Source organism: Manis javanica, chromosome 8 (genome assembly GCF_040802235.1).
Source record: "Manis javanica isolate MJ-LG chromosome 8, MJ_LKY, whole genome shotgun sequence".
Lineage (NCBI taxonomy): Eukaryota > Metazoa > Chordata > Mammalia > Pholidota > Manidae > Manis > Manis javanica.
In genome coordinates this window covers 33,635,192-33,656,107 of record NC_133163.1, presented here as the reverse complement: position 1 = coordinate 33,656,107, position 20,916 = coordinate 33,635,192, and the positions used below count along the sequence as shown (strand labels likewise).

Here is a 20,916-nt window from a genome sequence, read left to right as displayed (position 1 = left end):
CCAGGTAACCTAAAAAGGTATCGAACAGACAACTCGCATCCAGGAGGGCAGCATTAGTCTTTCCTCTTCAGTGAGAATGGTCCTCTTCATCCACAGAGCTATCCAAGAGCTATTCTCTTTGTTCTTCAAGTGATGTACAGGTGCAAGGAAACAAGAAATATAGTATGGGAGCCACCAGCTTAGAAGTCCCACATCCTACATAGGAATCAATACTTCTTATAATAATCTCAGGCAGCTTCCAGGGTCCCCACAGGGAAATTACAAGAAATTAGAAGGGAAATGCCCAATTATAAGTGTTACAACATTCACAGAAGCCCAAAGTTGTGGCTTCCCACTAGGTATTTATATATAATTCATTTATAGTTCCTTCCAGTCCGTATGCAAGTTACCAATCAGAGATCCCTTTTACCATGAGAAATGTTGCTTACTAACAATCCGACATTTCATCTTTATCAGATTTCCAGAGGAACAAAGATAGAATGTTAACCCAAGGTCACATCTGTCCTTAAAGATGGAGAAAGGGTTTTGTTAATCTTTTATCCTCACATAAGAGGATGCATTGTCTGTAGAAAATTAGAAAGCAATAGTAGAACTGACTACAAGTCATTCTGCTTTTTATTATCACCATGCACTGGCAATTCCACACAATGTGAAGTGATAAAACACTCCTCTCCACTGGGCAGACCATTCCCACCACTCCTCCCCACTTAGTGTGCTACTGTACAGATGCTAAGCACTGTTCTGAGTACTGGGGATATAGTAGCAAGCAAGATAGACAAATTCTCTGCTCTTACAGAATTTATGTTCTAATGGTGGGGAGAGCAGAGGAGTATAGTCAAACAAACAAATAGTGGTAAATGGTGTGAAGAACAATAAAAGGATAAGATGAGAGAGAGTGATAGTGGAAGAGGTATATACCACATACTATCTGTTGAAACTTACCCCACATCAGCCCTTTTAAACTTTCCCCTATACAATAAAGCTGGAAGCCTGAAAACTCTCTTTCCTAGGCTCCCTTTCCAGCTGTGGTCCAATTAGGTTTCACCATTGGGATGCATAATATGATGTTAGGATGTGGGAGGTGGAGAGAAGTTAGCAGAAGCATAAGCTCCTCAACTCTCAGAACCATCACTTTCCCCAACAACTCTGGCAACCATGGTGACTTCCTGCAGTCACTGACCTTTGGTGATGCAGTTTTATCCTTTAGTTTCTCCAACCCTCCCAACATATTTATAACTAATTCCCTGTATTAAATCCTCCCTTCTCCCCACCTCTGCATTTGAAATACCTGGAAGCATTTTGGTTCTCTTGTCTATTCTTAACTGATAGAGTCTTCTCTTTTACATAGGGTAATGAGGCCTCCCTGAAGAGATGAAATTAGAGTGGAAATCTGAAGGCATCAGGGTGTATGTTGTGAGGGAAATTGTGTTCCAAACATAGTGAACAACAAATAGAAAAGACCTGAGGTAGGGTGTGTCATATTTGAAGAACAACAAGGAGGTCAGTATGGCCAAAGTATAGAGAGAAGTTGGAGCTAAGTCAAACAGGAGTTGAGGTTGGAGAAATAACAGAAGTCAGATCGTTTTATTCTAAATAGCTAGTTTTGAGGAAGCAAACGTAACATGGAACATGGTATGTCTTTAATTTTTTAATGTTCACTCTGTCTTCTGTATGGCATGGCATATAGGAAGGAAAAGAAAAAAAGCTAGGAGACTAGTTAGAAGGATACATAATACCCCGGGGAAAGACTTGGCCAGAGTGGTAGCAGTGGAGATAGTAAGAAATAATCAGATCCGGACTATATTTTGAAGGTAAAGTCAACAAGATTTGCTAGTGAATTAAAAGTAGAATATAAGAGAAAAGAAGTGAGGGAGGGGTCAAGATGAACTCCAGCATTTTAGCCTGAACACCTCAAAGGCCAGTTATCATTTACCCAGGTAAGAAAGATTAGGCAGTACAGTCAGTAGAACTGACTATTTTAAACATGTTAAGTTTGAGATAATGTTAGAAATCCTAGAAGAAATATTAAATAGGCAATGTGTATTGCATGGAGCTTAGAAGAAAGATTAGACCCAAAGATAGACATTTAGGAGTTATCAGTATATACATAGTATTTAAAATCATGAGACTAGATAAACACACCTAGGAAATGAGTATGAATAGAGGACAGAACATGCAAGTTTTATATTTAGGAAGCAGCTAAATCTTCTTCCTGTTTCCCCACCCTTCCTGTTTCCCAGTTTTATTTTCTAATTTTCACTCTTCATGATATCATCTCTTTATTCATAAAATACATCCTGATCCCCTTGAAACTTTAGATGGTGACCTACAGGTCTTTAAACTGGACATCAGTCACCCAGCTGCCATTAGCTTCAGAAAGTCAAGATTTTATACTGTGTTACCAAAGTACTAGCAGTAACTATTCCTTCAGTAGGTCCTGGGTCTTGTAGTTTTGAGGGTACTATTTCCGTCACCTTCAGCCATATTCCATAACTCATACTCATTTATTCTCTTCTCTTTTTTTTTCTCTTTTTTTTTTCTCTCTCTCTCTCTTTCCATCACACACACACACAAACACACACACACAGAATTCAGTATATTTATCTCCACTGCCTTTGCTTATTCTATTCCATCTTTTATAATTTTCTTGGTTGCTGCAGAAGCCTGTACAAACACGTTTGAGCCTTAAATACATAAAGACTGTCTAAAATCTCTGCGTAATATTCTTTGGGGCCTTCCACAAGCAGCTACTGTTATAAAACTAGAATCTTTAAAACCTTTGTCACCAGTAATAAGATAAGGAATAGTAAATTGAGTATCTCCTCTGACCAGTACTGCTGTGTGCTTTATAATTAAAGCAACTCTATGAAGTTAGTTTAATTATCCTTAACTTTTAGTAGGAGAAAATGGAAGCTGAAAAACAAAAACCAAACACAACTTGCCAAACATCATATATTTTGGGTAAGGGAGTCCAGTTTCATACCTAAGATTTATGGCTATAATGACTTTTTTCCACTAGACCATGAAGCTTCCCACTGGAGCTTCCTTAAACTTCTCCAGCTTTTCAATGGCAGTCTCTGAAACCTATCAGATGAGAGAGTCCATTACTTTCTTCTAGCTATACCATACTTCTTGTCCAGATTAAAGACCAAGACTCACCTCTTTAAAGTTGCCCTCACACAGCTTCACTCCTTTAATCTATTCCTTTGCTTCCTATGCTAAAACCCATAATGAATGACTCCAACATTCATTTTCTCCAGTTTAGCTCCCATGTAGAAAAACATTACTGAAAAAATTGATAGAACTATGATTACCTGGCCCACAACAAATTTCTGCCATTAATGTCAACCTGGAACTTAAAGTTGCTCAGTAATTCTAATTTAACTCTCTCATTGATTTTCTCCTATATATGATTCCATAGCATATTCCTCCAGTGGATAGTTCATTCATATATTCTACTCCCTCTTTAAACCTTTAAGTGGCATCCCTGTTTTCTCCCTCTTGGCAGATGACTACCACCTTTATGGAAAAAATGAAGCTAAAAAATATTTATCAAACTGAACCATATTCCCTTCTCTTTACCTCAAAATTTCCTGCATTTCTTTAGCTAGCTATCTTCTTTCTTTCAAGATTAAAGGAAAAGGTACTTTTCCTTTCTAAGAACATTAAAAATATTATGCTTTTAAACCATTCCTTCTTACCTTCTTCAGAACTTGGTTTTTAAATTATTTCCTGTGTCTTCTGTCCCTTTCATTGTTTTCTCTGTACGGGCTCATTACCCCTTCTACATATAAATATGCAAAGATTAGCATTATCATAAGAAAACCTATACTTAAAACTCCCTTTTACCTCCTCAAGCCACTGCACTATAGTCTTCCTAATCACTACTAGATTTGTTGACAGAGAAGTCTGCGCCAATCCCTTTCCTTTCTCACTATCCATTTTCTCTTAAAACTCCCAAATCTGATTAGCACCCCATTACTACAGAAACTACTTTCCTGAGTATACTAACAGCCCCCTAATCTCCAAATCCTGCTCTGATATTCATTTGATATCAGTGACATCCCTCTCACCACCTTGAAACTGTCTCTGTCCTTGTGTTCTGTCACTGTTTTTCCACTTGATGCCCTGACTACTACTTTTTTTTCCCTTTTATTATTCCTTATCTTTCTCCCATTCCCTAAATGGAATAATCCCCTGAGAATTTGTTCTCTGCCATACCCTCCATTCTCTCTAAATGCCCTCAGAGTTTTTCTCTCATCTCAAATATGTGCACATAATTTTCTGTATCTGGAGTCTCAATCCTGAATTCTTTTGTAAGTTCAAGCCTTTATTTTCAGCTTCCTTTGTATATTTCCACCTGATGTTCCACCATTACCAAATCTCACCATTTTTCCCTTCTTACCATAAGAGCAGAATACTTCCTTCCTGACTTGCCTCTTTTATTAAGAACATCATTATTCCCTGAAACTGCTTTTGCCAAAGTTATCAATGACATTTAAATTTTTTTTTCATTTTCAACTGTGGTAAAATACACATAACATTAAATTTACTGTCTTAACCATTTTTAAGTACACACTTCAATAGTATTAAGTACATTCATATTGTTGTACAGCCAATCTCCAGAGATGTTTCCGTCATTCACATTGCATTATCTCTTCGAGACCCTGCTTTCAATTCTTTTAGGTATAGACTGTTTTTAACATAAAGAAATCAGGCTGTCATAACAGTTTCCTTATAGGAAAACTAGAAAATATAGATAAGCATTCATTCATTTATTTAATAGCTTTTAAGTCCCTACTATGTGCCAAGGGATACAGTAGTTAGTAAACAAAGACAGTCCCTATCTTCATGAAGTTTACATTCTAGTGGAATGCAAAAAGAGAAAGAAAACACTGCTAGCATTTTCATAGGTAGTCCTCTGGACTTATTTCTGTGCCCATATAAATATGTATTTATTTACAAAAATGAAACAGTGCTATAAGTGTTTTATTATTGCTTTTTTTCACTGCAATAACATGTCACAAATATCTTTCAGTGATAGTAATATGTATATATAATCCATTTAATAGCTACATAACAATTCTATTTTATGAGTGTCTCATAATCATTTTAATCAATTCCCTATTGTTATATATTTAATTTGTTTACCATTTTTCATTAAAATAGACAGTGCTAGATGAACATTCATGTTTATTTGCAACCACTAAAAATAATCTGCAAAACAGATTCACTCAAAAATAACTGAAGGTGAATCAAAATTAAATTCTAAAAAATGTTCAAGTAATCCATAGGAAGGCATAAAGAAAAAGAAAATGGTAAAAAAAAAAAAGGGAGCAAGCAGAAAAGCAACATGCCATAACCCAGAGTTAAGAGAATATTTTGGTTATAAAAAGGAGCCTTTGTTATCTGGGCACAAAATAACTTGGCCATTTTAACAAAAAGAAAACCCAAATTCCAGTAACAATTTGCAATAGACCTTTTTTCCTTATGAGTAAACCCATGTCATGTAATCAACTTTGTCATCATTTTTAATGCATATTGTTCTTCCTATAAATTCATTATTTACAGTTAAAAATCACAAGCTATTAAAGTAATTTCTCTTCAGACTTTCTATACTTACTGTATAATACTCCCAAATTTATCTTTTACTGTTCCTTCATATTTTGGCACAAATAATTTTTAAGAAAATTATTGTTCTACTTTTTCTCCAATGAAAAAACATATTCATAAACATGCACAAGTATTCCTTTACCTTTATATGTCCTTTCAACCTGTTAATTATGGTTACTTTAACCTGGAAATGATATGTTTCAGAAGAGAACAACAGCACTGGCTTGTTAAACATTACATTGTCCATATATCCAAGATTATTTGTTGATTACTCAAATTAATATTAGCTTAAAGTCTTTGAGTTAACTAAAGATCTGGCAATTAAAATTTAATTTTTTTCCCTTGGGGCATATAAATCTGGGCAGGCATGTGTTAAAACAGTTTCTAGATTTAATAGAAGCATTATAAAAACTCATCTTGTCAGGAGGAAAAATACTTTTTTCCTCTATCCTCCTAATTTCTCAGGTTCTAAATTTTGTTACCACTGTAACAAAAGACAAATTGACCAGAGAAAAACATACACATTTATTTAAGTTTTATGTGACACAGGAGCCTTCACCAGAAAATGAAGACCTGAAGAAGCAATTAAAGCTGAGCATGTTTGTATTAGGTTTGATGAAGGGTGGAAAGCCATGGGCATGAGGGAAGTGTCGCAAACTGGGGGAAATGTAGCAAGGCCTGTTCATTCAGATTCCTCTCTGTGTTTCTCCTGGGACAGAGATAAAGATGCCCCTTTCCTCTGGGTAGAGGGAGGGCACCTCTCACATGAGGGTCTTATGACCTATTTCAGAGGAAGAGCAGAAAGTCTTCCCGCACATGTCATCTCAGATTTCTTCAGCTGAAAATATTCAGTATACGAACGGGTAGTGTATCTTGAACCTGGTCAGTCTCTTTTCAGAGAGACATTCCATGTCACCATTCCCAGATCTAGATGAATAAAAATTTGCTATTTTTTATGTGTTGAAACCCATTTCCATAGATAAAAAAGAGAGAAATCAAGTCATCACAACTAGTTGTGGGCCCTTTGACAATTCGATCAGAGCTATAGGATTAAATCTCTGAAGAACAGAAACAAAGAGGAAAGTCTCTTAAAATAAACTAAGTGATTTGTCTTTCAGACAAATAAGACAACCTTGTCAGGAAGGTATAACAAAAGAACCTTTAAATTTTTTATATTTTTATTTAAATTCATTTTGAAGTTTTGTATAACATAAAATGCTTATGACTGAATATTCAAGTGAATAATTGTGATTGTATCAAAAGTACTCCAAAATAACCACTGCAATTTCCAAATTGTCCTTGATGAAATTGTGCTTTTTAGAAAGATAAATGCAAGAAAAATAAAACAAGAACCAGAGTTATGCTAGGCCAGAATGTAGCACAAGTTTTTTATATGAGATGAATCCATTAATTCATTAGCTGAAGGCAGGGAAAATATCACTTACATATTACATCTAATGTCCTTAACACTAAGATTGAACCCCTAATGGCTGACCCTAAGAATCAGCAGGCCAGAATGGGTAGACAGGAGATCTCTCCCAAAGCCAATTTCTCAAGCATAAACAAAGAAAAGTTCTTACAGGCACTGTTGGGTAAGAAAAGTTTTCCTCTACCCTTCAAGGTTCTTCTTGCTAATCTAAAAATTAAATTGTCATGAGACAGACTAACAGGAGAAACTCAAATTTAATTTCATATATATGGGAACCCCACATATCTGAGAGTTTCAAAGACAGAAAGGCAAATTGAAGTATATATGCCATCTTAAGCTAAGGAATGGAACAGGGACCTGGGACTCCAAAGAGGAAGAGGACAAATGCACAGGGCAATAAAGAGCAGATGCTCGGTGATTAGATCTTTGCCCTACTGTACAGATGGATTGCTCAGATAAAATTTATCTCTGGTAATAACCCTTATTTTGGGAGAGGCTGCAATTTAGAATTTTCTAGGTAGTTAAGGAGATAAAAGTTTGTCTTGAATCTGCAGGGTCTCAATTGCCTTAAGCTCAAAATAGTACACATGCCAAAGTGGCACATTGTGGGGAGGTGTTCTGAACCCCTTCAACACACAACGATGTAGCCAACTAACAAACAAGATGGTTAGTATCAAATCAGTGCTTTAGCATACCTTCACCAAAGAAAACAAAAGTTAATACAAATTCAGTCAGATAACCACAAAGTCCTGGTGACCTTATTCTTACAACAAACCAAATAAATATCAGCTAACTTTGAGAGCTCAACAAAAAGGATCAGAGTTTAATGTTAAGTGCTGGACTTACCATCCTAGACAAGGAATCTTCCAGGCAGAGAGGCTCAAGAGACCTTAGTGGAGTACAGTATAACCAATATAAGAATACTGGTGGCAGGGGGTCTGGCCTAAGTCTTAGTGGTGGTGTTGGCCAATCCAATGTGGGGTGATCTCCTTGCACACTAGCTGAGGCCTAACCCAGAAGAGGGTTCTTGACTCTGATCAAGAAAGAATTCAGGTCAAACAGATACAAGGAAAGAGTAGTTTAATAAAGCAGAGTACACACTCAAGGAGGGAGTGCAGTCTTGCTCCAGAGGTGAGCAGCACAGTGGGATTTACTTTGGGTGGTCTTATAGCTGGAGTCTAATAAGCAGGAGGTGGAATATTAATTGTGATAGGTGAAGTTTTCCAGGAAATAAGGTGACGCTCTCTTTTTGCCCTTAGATGGCCTTCCTCAGAACTGTCATGGTGCCAACCGGTATGATTTTTAGTATGCTAATGAGCATATAATGTACTTTGAAGTGAAGTCAGGGATAGCTCCTCCTCCACACTGGAACTAGTCAGTTTTGGCAGGTCTGTTATCTATACCCTCATTCCCCACATCCCACAGGGCAGTTTACATGGAATGTTTAGAATATAAACAAACATCTAACCAAATATGAACATCAGCCAAAGTCCCCAACCCCCTCCCTGTTCATGTCTGGCTGGCTATCTACTATAATAGTGGAACCTCCATGATTATCAAAGTGCTAATATGAAGACCACCAAGGAAATCTATTGATCACCCTCAGCTGGATATATTAAGATTTCTGAGCAAAGGAGCGCATCACCTTGGCAGAGTTTCAGTATTGTCTAAAATGGCAAAGATACAGGACACGTACAGGATTTTGAGGACTGGGGTTGGTCATGAGGTGGTTTTAAGGTAGAAGTTAGGAAGGCCTAGACAGAAACTGGTTAGATTTTGTAAGATAGGTAAGCTGCTGAAACAAGTCGGTCATATTTGTAACACATGAGTCCACATGGCATTACCATGGTCTCAATTTGTCCATGGTCTTATCTTGGAGCATATAAATCTGAGCAGGCATGTGTTAAAACAATTTGACTTAAGATAGTTTGAGTTACATGTCACAGTTCAGTACAGTTTATCTGTTCTGCAAGTAGTAGTACAGTTTTGCAACTTGAAATTTCTGTTTTATTTGTGAGGCATAAAGAGTTTGTAGACAATATAGCCAATTATAAGGCTTCTGCAGAAATTCACACATACTGAATGCCTGAGATGAGGGAGGGGTCATTGGTAAGAGAGTGAATGAAAACATAAGTCAGGGATTTGGAAAAGATTAGGATATTCTTAACAATTGAGACCTTGGAAAAGATAATGGAATACAAAGGGAAAAAAAGGATTAATTGTTTGAAAGCTGGGAAGACAGTAGCACCATGGACAAAAATAGAAATAGGATATTGAAATTTAATATATGGTAGATAAGAAAATAACAAGTTATGGAGATAATAAGTTATATGTTGTTTTACTTTGTATTTTTTCTTTTGTATTTTAACTAATAAGTTTCAGACATCATTCCAGAGATAACCAGAAATATAAGATATTAAAACCAAAGGGTTCAGTTTTAAAGGAAAATATTGTGAATTGATCTGCTATATTCAGCCTTATAATCTGTTTAATTCTATATGTTTTCTTTGAAAAATCCTTAAGATGCACTGTAAATCCCATTTACTGTAAAGCCTCATTTAACTAGCTATTATGTCATTATGTCAATTTTACAGACAAATAACTAGTTTCTAATTATTTTGTTTTCTGGAACTGTTTGCAGCAAAAATAACAGAGACGATTATGAATGGCAAAGAAAACACTCCAATAACAGAGAAACCTTGGTCTGTGGTCAATACTTTTCTGTAAAAAAAAAAAAGGGGGGGTGGAGATAGAACCACACAGTTTTCTTTCTGAATCAACTTGTCTGATCGATGGTGTAAAGGAGCCTTGTCATTTATAAAATTATAATGACTTCAATAACTGTGTGTTAATTAAGATCAGAAAATTAATCCATATCAGCCCTGCAATAGCAATTTTCCAAGCTCTGCAAGTCACTAACAATGAAAGTGAGTTGCAATGTCACATGACATCTGATTAAGTTAAATTAATGCAGTCTTTTAAGGAAAGACTCCCAGGTGACACTGAATAAAGTGATCAGAGTTTTTCTCCAGCTATTATAAGAGGACATTGGTTGCAAAGCTACTACTTTTCTAACATAAAACCAGAGGTCTGGCCACCTGGTATCACTAATGAGCCAGAAGGAAAATTAAAGGGACCAGAGGTTATGGTTTGGGAGAACTGAGATAGGAAGCCCTCTGTATTGGCCATATCAACAGCCTAAGCATCTGAAATATGCAGGCATGACTTGAACCTCCTAAGATAATAGTCCAGATTTTCTCACTTCAAAGATGTACTTTTTACTCAATTTATATTTCTGAAATCAAAGTACATCTTAAAATTGTTTTATAAATGAAAGTCATATGTTGTATGTGTCTGTGTCTATTAAGGACACCCTACTCTTAATATTTTACAATCCAGTAAATCTAAATCTGTGTTCACATTATAAACTGATTCCATCTGTGCTAGCATCTAGAAGTAATAATATGAGAATGATTCGGGGAAAAATAAGTGCTCTTTTAATATCATATCATAAAGGAAAGAGCATCATATTTATTGAACTTTATCTCTATTAACTGAGGGTTCATTATCTAAATCCTAATAACTACCTTTCAAGGTATTTATTATTACTATATATTATAAATGAGAAAATCAAGGCATAACATGTTTGGACCTTGTCTGAATCCTAAACATTTCCTACTGTACCATACTGCCTCATTATAACACCCTAACATAGAATAAGCACCTTATAATTTCCTTCATGGACAAATAGTAGTAGAGATTACATCTACTGTTATAGAGTAGAAATCTCTAAAGGGTGATTCAACTCAAGGTCATGGAATTGTGTGTATATGTAAAGTATTACTCATTTACTTGACTAATAGAGACAAGACATCGTCTCCCTCTCCCTCAAGTAAGCTGAACTTCTTTGATACTGTTGATCCCACTTCAAAAAAGAGATCAAAAAGCTCGAAAGAAAAGATAAATGATCATTATCCTCACACTTGAGAATATCATGTCTCATAGTCTCTGCCTCAGATGTTCTCAGTGAAAGACAAATTAGAAAATAATATTGGGAGGAAAAAAAGAAAGTTGTTTTATTGTTTGCCCTAGTAGATGAGCACTGGGAAGGCCAGTATCTCCCAAGCACTATTGTCAAATTATAGCAAAAGCTGGTGTGATATTTGGCCTTCTGTTCAGTTAGCTTTTAAATTTCTCTCTGTTTTTTAATTCTGGAAGAACATTTTCTCATCCTCCTACACTTTCAATATTTATTCAAAGGTCCTTTGAGCATATCTTCTGTGTGCCAGATACTGTTGTAGGTGCTAGCTGTGCTAACCTCTTTACTAGATCTACCTTTATTTCCCATTAACAATAGGCAACATTATCCTAAAAGAATAATTTGTGGTGGTTTTTTGGCTTTGTAGCTGCTAAATCCTGAAGATGACCTCTTACCAGGAAAGATTCGAGACAGCAATCGTTCAACCCTCTTAGCAACAATTCAGGAACATGGTTACCCCACAATCAACTTGGGAATTGTGGGAGACAAGTAAGTACTGGATTTTATTTTGAAGTTGTTATTGTAAAAATATGAATTTTGAGAGTACTAACTAGGTGGGATTGTTGCTAAAGAGATAGAAATTTAGTGCCAAAATTTTCATTTATCTCATTCTTCAGAAGCCTAAGAATTGTGGAGATGGCTATGTCCTTTAGGGTTAGACATTTTCCTGGAATACCTATTACAGTAGGAGAAATATTTTGCTCTCCTATGGGTATGTGAAGTTTATAGGGATCTTTTTTCATAGTGTTGGCTTTATCCTAGTGGAATTAATGATGATGATATTACTCCTACTCATACTTTTACTTGCTTCAGGAAAGACAGGGAAGACGTGGATGAGAAGAGTAAGAGAGAATGTCAAAATTAGCACTAACTGATTCTTTGAAGTTTAAGTACATTGTTTTCTAGGACTTTCATACTGATTTTTTGTTTCCCGATGTAACCTGAGTTTCTCCAGGCTTTACCCTCCTGTAAGTACGAAGAGAGGCATATTGACAATAATTGCCCATCTCTAAGAGCATATTGCTCCATTTACTAAATTAATTCTGCCCTCTGTTGATTCCCAAATGTTTCTGTGAAACTCCAACTGTGCTTCACATGTGATCAAAAGCAAGTCTGCTCTTTCTGAGCATCCCACCAGCATGCATCCCACTACTCAGCCATCTTTCACCAGTCACTCTTTCCAATTCACCAGAGGTGTACCTGCTTTTAGTAATACTCAAACACCAGTGAGGAGACAAAGTTGAGTGATGGATACCATGTTGTATCTGTCATCCATAATCACCCCTTTTTCTCTTATCACAACCTTTTCACTGAATAAGCTCATTGTGCCTGGATCCTTCTTCCCTTAAGATGAGTGCTTTCCCAGGACTTAAATGTGCTTTTGAACAGGCTCTGCTCTGTTTTTGCAAGGTATGCTCTGACATCTGTAACTCCAGTTTAGGCTCAAACTGGACATATCACAATCCAAACCTCTGACACAGCATCTTGCCAGTAACTTGAAAGGTAGTGTTATGGGTTGAGTTTGTTCTTCTCAGTTTTTGTCTGCACCACAACAAAGAATTGAAAGGCAGAGACACAATAGCAAAGCCGAGTGTAAGTTTTATTTGCATACACTCTAAGGGAGGAGAGGGCCAGAGTCAAGGTAGACAAAGGCCTTGATCTGTTAGGTAGGAGGCCTACATATTGCTTTCTGGCTAGGAGGCACCTCTTTGATTGACAAGGTGGGGTTATTTGATTGGCAGGTCCATCTACCTAGCCATTCCACCCAGTGAGCATGTCCTTTCCCATGATGAGGCTTGTTTTGGGCTGTTCTTCGTTTCGGTCAGTTGTGCCCACGTTGGGATCAGGTTGGGACCAGTTTGCACTGCCTGATAGGCAAAGAAGTTATCTCCCTGAAAAGCCCTTGTTTCCTTCATGTGGGACTCCCTACCTGGACAGTTTGAGCAGTTTCTTTCTTGAATTTTATCTTCCCTTTCCCCAGCTGCTCATGTCTGTCTTTCTACCAAACAGTAATAGCATTTTTGTCATTTCACCCTTAGAGCTCTCTTTTTTCCTCCTGATTTTTTTCTTTCTCAAAGGACATTGGAATAGAGGCTGTTAGACATATTATCAAACATCATTCTTATAGAAAATCTTCACCATATATATGTACCTGGATGTTTAGTCCTAGGGAAATCCACAGCTAAGTACCAACGACTTAGAGCCTATGCTGACGCAGCCAGTGCCGCAGGCGACCACCTACCACCCTGACCTGGCTCCCCAGCCCCGGGAATGGAGCAGAAAGGAGCCAGTGGAAAAGAAAAAAGGGTAGTGGGGGCAGGCAATTTGAATTTGGACCCGACCAATAACCTGCCCTTTAATATAAACTTTGAGCACCTAAAAATTATTCTGATGTAGATAGACCATAAAAGAAGACAAAAATTAACTTCTGAGAAGATTTAGGATGAACCCAAGAGTCACAGAACACAGGAGTCCTGAAACTCTTAGGGAATCCACTCATCAGATAGTTTAGGGTTTGTTTCCCACCAACCACTGACTTTGGCCCTGCCTCCAAATGCATTAATGAGCTCTAAGAAATATTGTAAGATAAAAGGAGCTTTTTTTGGTCATTTTTATCTTACACTGTTCACAACTATAATTCTGTCCACTCTCTCTTCCTATTTTATTTATACTTTTATATACCAAATAAAAACATTGCTTGCTATATATGCTGCCATTACCTTACTATAAAGACCAAAACACATTTGAAAGGCTCAGATGTTGATATGCTAATATTTAATTGTCTGAGACCCACAGTACTGATTTGTGGGAGAAATTTCCTAATAATTAATGTTTATATTACATATAACTCCGAAGGTACCTTGAAAACAGCAGCATAAAGAACAACAAAACTATAAGCAAGACATAGGTAATTCTGAGAATATACAAATCTCTAGTGTATATCCTTTTCTTGGATCAAAATACCTTACATGAAACTCAGAACAATTTTTTAAAAATACGACTGACGCAGATTGTAGACTTTCTCAGTCTTTGAGTGCTGTACTGAAGAGGCCCAGAGTAGACGGTTTAGAATGCAGAGGTGGAATGTGGGAGGAAAGAATTTATAACCTTTCTAATAGAAATTTGTGCTGGGAGTTTAGCAAAGAAAACAAGGCACATTTAATCTGCAGCCTGTTGATATTCTATACAGGTGGCCTCCCTCTTCATTATATGCTTTCCTATGCAATCATTTGCTAATGAAAGCAAATGTTACATAGAAGCGTCTATGTGAAGCTCTCCAGAGAAACCAGAGGGTCATAGGAGAAACTGCCTTATGTTTGTTTGTTTGTTATTAAAGTATCATCAATATATAATCTTATGAAGGTCACACATGAACAGCATTGCAGTTTCAACATTCACCTATATTATCAAGTCCTCTCCCCCACCAACTGCAGTCACTGTCTATCAACGTAGTAAGATTATAGAGTCATTAATTGTCTTCTCCATGCTGTACTGCCTTCCCCAGGACCTACCTATACTGTCATTGCTAATTATAGTGCCCCTTAATCCCCTTCTCCCTCCCCAAACCTTTCCCTTTGGTAGCCACTAGTCCCTTTTAGGAGTCTGTGAGTCTGCTGCTGTTTTGTTCCTTCAGTTTTGCTTTGTTGTTATTCTCCACAAATGAGTGAAATCATTTGGTACTTGTCTTTCTCCACCTGGCTTATTTCACTGAGCATAATACCCTCTAGCTCCATCCATATTGCTACAAATGGAAACTACACCATGTTTAAAGCAGGGAGAGAAACAGCTCAAGAATGTCAGGAAGCAGAGAACCCCTACTCAGCTATGACATAGGAGTAGAGAGAGAGTCAGAGCTCTGTTCTTCTATTTAAAAAGTTTGAGTCTGGTTTTTAAGTTCTATATGAGTCTACTTCTCAGCTCTTACTCTTACCACCTACCATAATTTTAATAACCAATGTTAAAACTGAAGAGTAAGACTGTTACTTATTTGGATTGAATTGGGTTGTATTTTGCCTTTGCTTATTGTACATTTTTTTTAAAAAGAGGGTACAGTATTTCCCTGTATGGCCCCGGAAGATGACTGGTTAGCCAGAGATGGGTAAGATTCCTCAAGGGAGGAACAACCTAAGACAGGCACAGTCGCAGGGGGGCCATCAGGTGAGAATTTGGGGATCAACAGAGGTGAGGCTCAGAACCTCACCCCCCCTGCTTTGAGAGAAATCTTCTGCATCCGTGGATGTTTTGCTGCCCTTGTCTAGCCTGTATTAATACTTAGTCCATAGGCACACACCTGATCATCTGATCATCTACATTTGCCCTCTTACAGCACTAAACTATGTTTTCTACCTTTATCTTGCATCTACCTACCACTTCAGCATTTTATTAAAAATAAAAATAATAATAATAATAAAGGGAGAAATGTGGGATCAACATATAAATCAAGTACAAAAATCAAACAAATATTCATATTTGACCTGATTGTTTATAGGTCATAATGCGTGATCAAAACCGAAAGTTTCTGTGATGAATGCCCTTGTACTGTTCACCATGTAAGAATTTATTCACTATGTAAGAATTCGTTCACCATGTAAAAACTTGTTTGTTATGCTTCAGAAGATTGGAGACTGACGAGAATTAGACTTGAGATGGTTTAATGATTGTACATTGAGCATTGACCCCCTATTCTGAATTTTATTGTTGTTAACAACCATTTGATCAATAAATATGAGAGATGCCCTCTCAAAAAAAAAAAAAAAAAAAGAGGGTACAGTGAATATTATGGAAGGGATGCTTCAAATACCTGAGAGTTAATGACTCTATTTTAAAATCATTTATAAATATTATATGTATATTAAAATACATCCCATAAAGATAAATATGTTTACATTAAAATATGTTCCTCAAATTGTATGGAACACAATACTGTTGGGGTTCTCATGTTTTTCTTCAAAAAGACAAATTTTGAAACCCAGAGATGTTAAGTGAACTTTTCCAGCATTTGCAAGTTAGTGGCAGAGGTGGTACTTGTCTTTGGAATCTGTTTCTTGAAACTAACAATCCACAATTCTCTGTCAGAATATAATATGTCAGAAGAGAATTATCACTCTGGGTTAGAATGATCAGTTTTATAAAGATGAAATTTCAGCTGGAACATGAAGGATGAATAGAATTTATATAGTTAGAAAATAAAATCTGTTAATCAAGTAGGAAACACGGAATGAACAAAAAGAGACGGAAAAATAAAATAGAAAAGTAGAAATGAACAGCTGCTCAGGTTAGGCCAGATTGATTAGAACAGGAAGTACAGGTAGAAGGATAATGAAGGTAAATTTGGTAGAAATTTGAGGTCAGATTTTGAAGCCTTTGCAATCCAGGCAGAACTACCAAATTCAGTTAAATTTGAAGCTTTTTTTTAAAAGCAGAATTGATATAATAAACCATTATTTTAGAAAGATAATTTGACTGAGGTATATCACATGGACCAAAGTTGGAAATGGACTAGAAATAAGAATACAATTTGTTTATTGATTGTTCAGTCAGGAAGTACTGATTGTGTACCTATACAAATCACCTGGAGAGCTTATTTAAAATGCTGATTCTGATTGAACAAATCTAGGGTGGGCCAAGATTTTGCATTTCCAACAAGATCCTAAAGGTACCAAGCTGCCAGTCCCTGGATCACGGGGAGTAATAAGAATATAGTAAATTTAATCATACATCTACCATGAATTTTAAGACAAAGGCTATTGAAGATACAAACCTGAAACAGACATAGATCTCACTCTTGAAATTGCATGTTTTAGAAATGTTCTATAAACTAGACTAATAATAAAAGTATTTTAGAAAGCTCCAGAATTTAAACTCAGATTTGGAAGTAGAATTTTTTTAAAGGATTAAATCAAAAGACATTATGAAGACTATTACATATAACAGAAGAGTAGCAATGTTGATTTATCTTCATTTGGATGATAAAACCCCATTGAAATGGTATGTGTTTGTGAACACAAATAAAATGCCTGCAAAAACCCACCTATTAAGTCTATCACAACTTTACATCCCTCTCTAGTAATACACCATTTCCGTTTCTACAAACTCCATTTGTAGTTTATCCTTTCTTGGTTTTTGTAACTCCTCTTACTATGTTTATTCCCTAAATGTAGGTGTCCCCATGTGTAACGCCAGGGAGGGGAAATCCCGGAGCAAAATACCTTTGAAATCGAAATCAGTCAAAAGGAGAAATAAAGTTTAAAACCCATTTATTGCTTACAAGCAGTTATCCTGCATCTCTCTGTCTTCTGCTATAGCAGAAGCAAGCAAATACTCTCCCCAACCTCTCAGGTCCAGATAAGCCCTTGCTTGCCCATGTAACTACCCACTGATATTGGAGATGGGCTACTTCTCTCCACTCCTTGGAAACACCTTTTGATATAGAGATGCACTAAAGCCAGACAAGGGATTCTGGAAATACTCAAATTTTACCCACAGGCCATCCCTCCAGAAATCTCACTTTACAATCTACTCTTTCCCCATCTTCAGCAATGGTCCCTGGGCAAGAAACCTGGATCATTGTAACCAGACTAATGACATACAGTAGCAACAGCAATAAAATCATAATAATCCTCAAGCCAGAAGATTCAGCTAGGTTCAAAGTCCTATGCAGATTAAGTCCATAGCTCACCCATCCCACGGGCAGGCAGTAGCTAAAGAGGTAGAGAGTTCAGAACACTCATCACAGAGCAACTGCAGCCAGCGGTTGCATCCAGGCGACAAGGACTGTAGAAGAAAAAAATAACATTAAGGGTGATAAGATACATGTTTTAATAACAGCAGCATAGGCAAATTTTGTCCATCAGGTAGGGTACATGCAAGAGAGTGATCCTGTGACAGAACAGTGACAGGAATAGGATCTCATCCTGGTCTAGTATACTAAACTTTCACAGGGCCTTGATGAGTCCATTATACTCAAGGCCTATATGGCCTTGACTGCTTGCTTAGCAGCACTAAAAGCAGCTGCACAAGTCTCATTCCAGGCCCACCTGATGCCCTTTCATACCAACCAGTATAAGGGCTTCAGAATTTGTGCCAAGTACAGGATAAACACTCTCCAGTAGCCCAAAAGACCCAAAAATTCTTGTAATACTGCCACAGTGGTAGGAGTGGGGAAATCCTGGACTTTGTCTATGACTGCTTTAGGAATAACTTTACTTTTACCTGAGCAATCATCCCCCAAGAATTTTACAGACAAACCAGGTCCCTGAACCCTGGTGCTGTTCACAGCCCATCCTTTCTCCTGTAAATGTTGCAACAGTCTAGGAACTGCCTCTTCTAAATCTGAAAGAGAATCAGACGTGAGCATAGCATCATCAATGTAGTGATACAACCACACCGTTTGTGGTTTCTTCCATGTGGCCAAGTTCTGGGCTACAAGTCCATGGCAGATTGTGGGACTGTGGAGGTATCCCTGTGGAAGGACAGTGAATGTCCACTGCTGGCCTTCCCACATTAAGGCAAACTGTTCCTGACTTTCCTGTCCTATGTCAATAGAGAAGAAAGCATTAGCAAGGTCTACAATATAATGATACATATGTCCCCAGTTCATGACGTGTGTGTCCATCATGGCTGCTGTAGAGGGGACAGCAGCATGCAAAGGGGGTGTGACTTTATTCAATTCCCTGTAGTCCACAGTCATATGCCAGGAGCTGTCTGGCTCTTTCACTGACGACACTGGGGAATTAAAAGGACTATGAGTGGGCTTTATGATGCCCACCTTCTCCAACTCCTATAGAGTTTCTACAATTTCTTTGTGCCCCCCAGGCAATTTTTACTGCTTAGTATTTGTCACTCTCCGAAGGACAGGCAGAGCTACAGGTGGGTGCTTAGCATGTCCCCTCAGAACTGCCTTTACCACATGTACCCTCAGTCTGAACTCACCTGCAGTGGTCTGTAACCACAGGCCCTGCAGGATATCTACCCCCAAAATATATTCAGGGATAGGAGAAATGTACACAGTATACTTCTTTGGGGGGTAAATGCCCTATCCCCAATGGGATTTGGGCTTTCTTCACTCAAATTGCCTTACCCCCATAGCCCTCTATCACAGTAGGAGTTCTGGGAAAATGCTAAGGGTTGCCATAAATTAGAGAACACTCAGCTCCTGTATCCACCAGTGCCAGGACACATTGCACATTCACAGGGGACCAATGAATTCCTAATTCTACATGTGGCCTCCAGTCCCCACAACATCCCCCAAAGTGAGGACCTTGACACCCCTCAGTTGAACCACAATGCCCAATTGTCATCCTATCGGGGTGAGGGCCCAGGTGAATCCTGAGTACCATCCCCCAAGAAGTTTTGCAGGGACACAGGCCAGACATGAGGCTTTGACTCCAGTTTCCATGTTCTGGACCTCAGCAGCTAGGACTGCTGCTCTGGCTTTAATTGGTGCCACAGTTCTAACATAATCCTATTGGGCTGTCCATCAATTTTTTCTTTTCATTACCCTGGCCTTTATCAAATTAACCAACATCTGGGTCCTTGAGACCTTCACAGGGCCTTAGGTTGCACCTCTCCTTTCATTTGTAGCCTGTACTTCCTTTTGTGCCCTTATTGTTTCAACCTCCCCCAAATCTGCTAAAGTACAAGTGGCCTCACTTATGGGTTGCCCTATGTGGGGGACAAGAGTGGTCACTAGGGGCCCAAAGAGAGATGGGGGAGCTGTATGCAGCACCAGATTTCTCATTCCTACTGTGAACAACTCCTCATTGGGGCCGTGGGGTTTCATATTATAGATGTTATTTTTCATGCCCAATTCCCGCAATACCTGTAGAGCTCTGCATACATTTTCCAGCTAATGGGTAAATGTGGTAGATCACCCTGATTAGGCCAAACTGCCCTGATGGCAGCTGTCAGCCAATCCAGAAGTGTCTGATTCCCTGAGGCATGACAGGCTCTCTGCAACTGCTGCCAGAAGGAAGGTGAGCCATCAGGGAAGCCAATCTACTCACTTCAGGACCCAGCATAACAATGTTTTCCGCCCCCATATCCCAGAGATGTAAAAGCCATGTAGGCAGAGATTCCAATGGCTTCTGCCTATACTGGATGCTCATGTCCTCCTGCTCATCCTGTGTATAGGGGCAGAGCATGGAGTGCTCCACAACCTGAGGAGGGGGCTACTCCTCCCCCTGAGGATCCTGCAGTTGCTTCATTTTTATTTTTTTAATTACAGCCAGCAGGCCTTTATTACAGAAGAGGCTGGTGCCTTGAGCAGTGGCCTCGGCAGCAGATTGGCCTTTGGTCCTGCCTCATCTTCTCCCCCAGCTCCTCCACCATCTCCGGAGCTGAAAGCACCACTCTTTCCTCCCTCTCCTCCGCGGCCTCCTGCAAAGTGGCTTCTCCTGCTGCCTCCCAGCTCACCGCTCCTAAAAAATCTTCCAGGAGAATGACACGTTTTCTCAATAACTGTCTTTCTTCCTTATGGGCATCCCATAGGTCATTGCCCAGCTCCTCCAAGCGATGCTGACGTGTGTCTCTCTCCTGCCAATGTCCCTCTTTCTCCTCGATAACCCTCTTGATAACCCTCTCTTTCTCCTCAATAGCCATCTCTCTTTCCTCAATAACATTTTCCATTATCTCAAGGAAAAGAAACCCTATAATGCCAGCTGCTACACAGCCACTCAGGGCCTCTAAGCAATTCTCTGTCTCACAGAGGGCTAATTCTGCAGCTTCCAGTGTCTCCACCATTCTCCAGTTCTGGGGAAGGCCCCACCCCTCTAGGAGGTGCTTTACCCTAGACCAATTCCCTGCTATGGGCTCCCAAATTGGAAGCCCTGCAGAT

General features: G+C 38.4%; 1 protein-coding gene across 15 annotated transcripts in view; it reads left to right on the top strand.

The window, feature by feature from the left end:
• GPHN (gephyrin) overlaps window positions 1-20,916 on the top strand; it is a 710,040-nt gene that overhangs the window by 639,451 nt on the left and 49,673 nt on the right. For all 15 annotated transcript variants that reach the window (XM_037005467.2, XM_037005787.2, XM_037005423.2 and 12 more), the window contains one exon: window positions 11,449-11,570. In XM_037005467.2, the coding sequence (XP_036861362.1) occupies window positions 11,449-11,570 (122 nt within the window). The remainder of the gene's footprint in view (window positions 1-11,448; window positions 11,571-20,916) is intronic.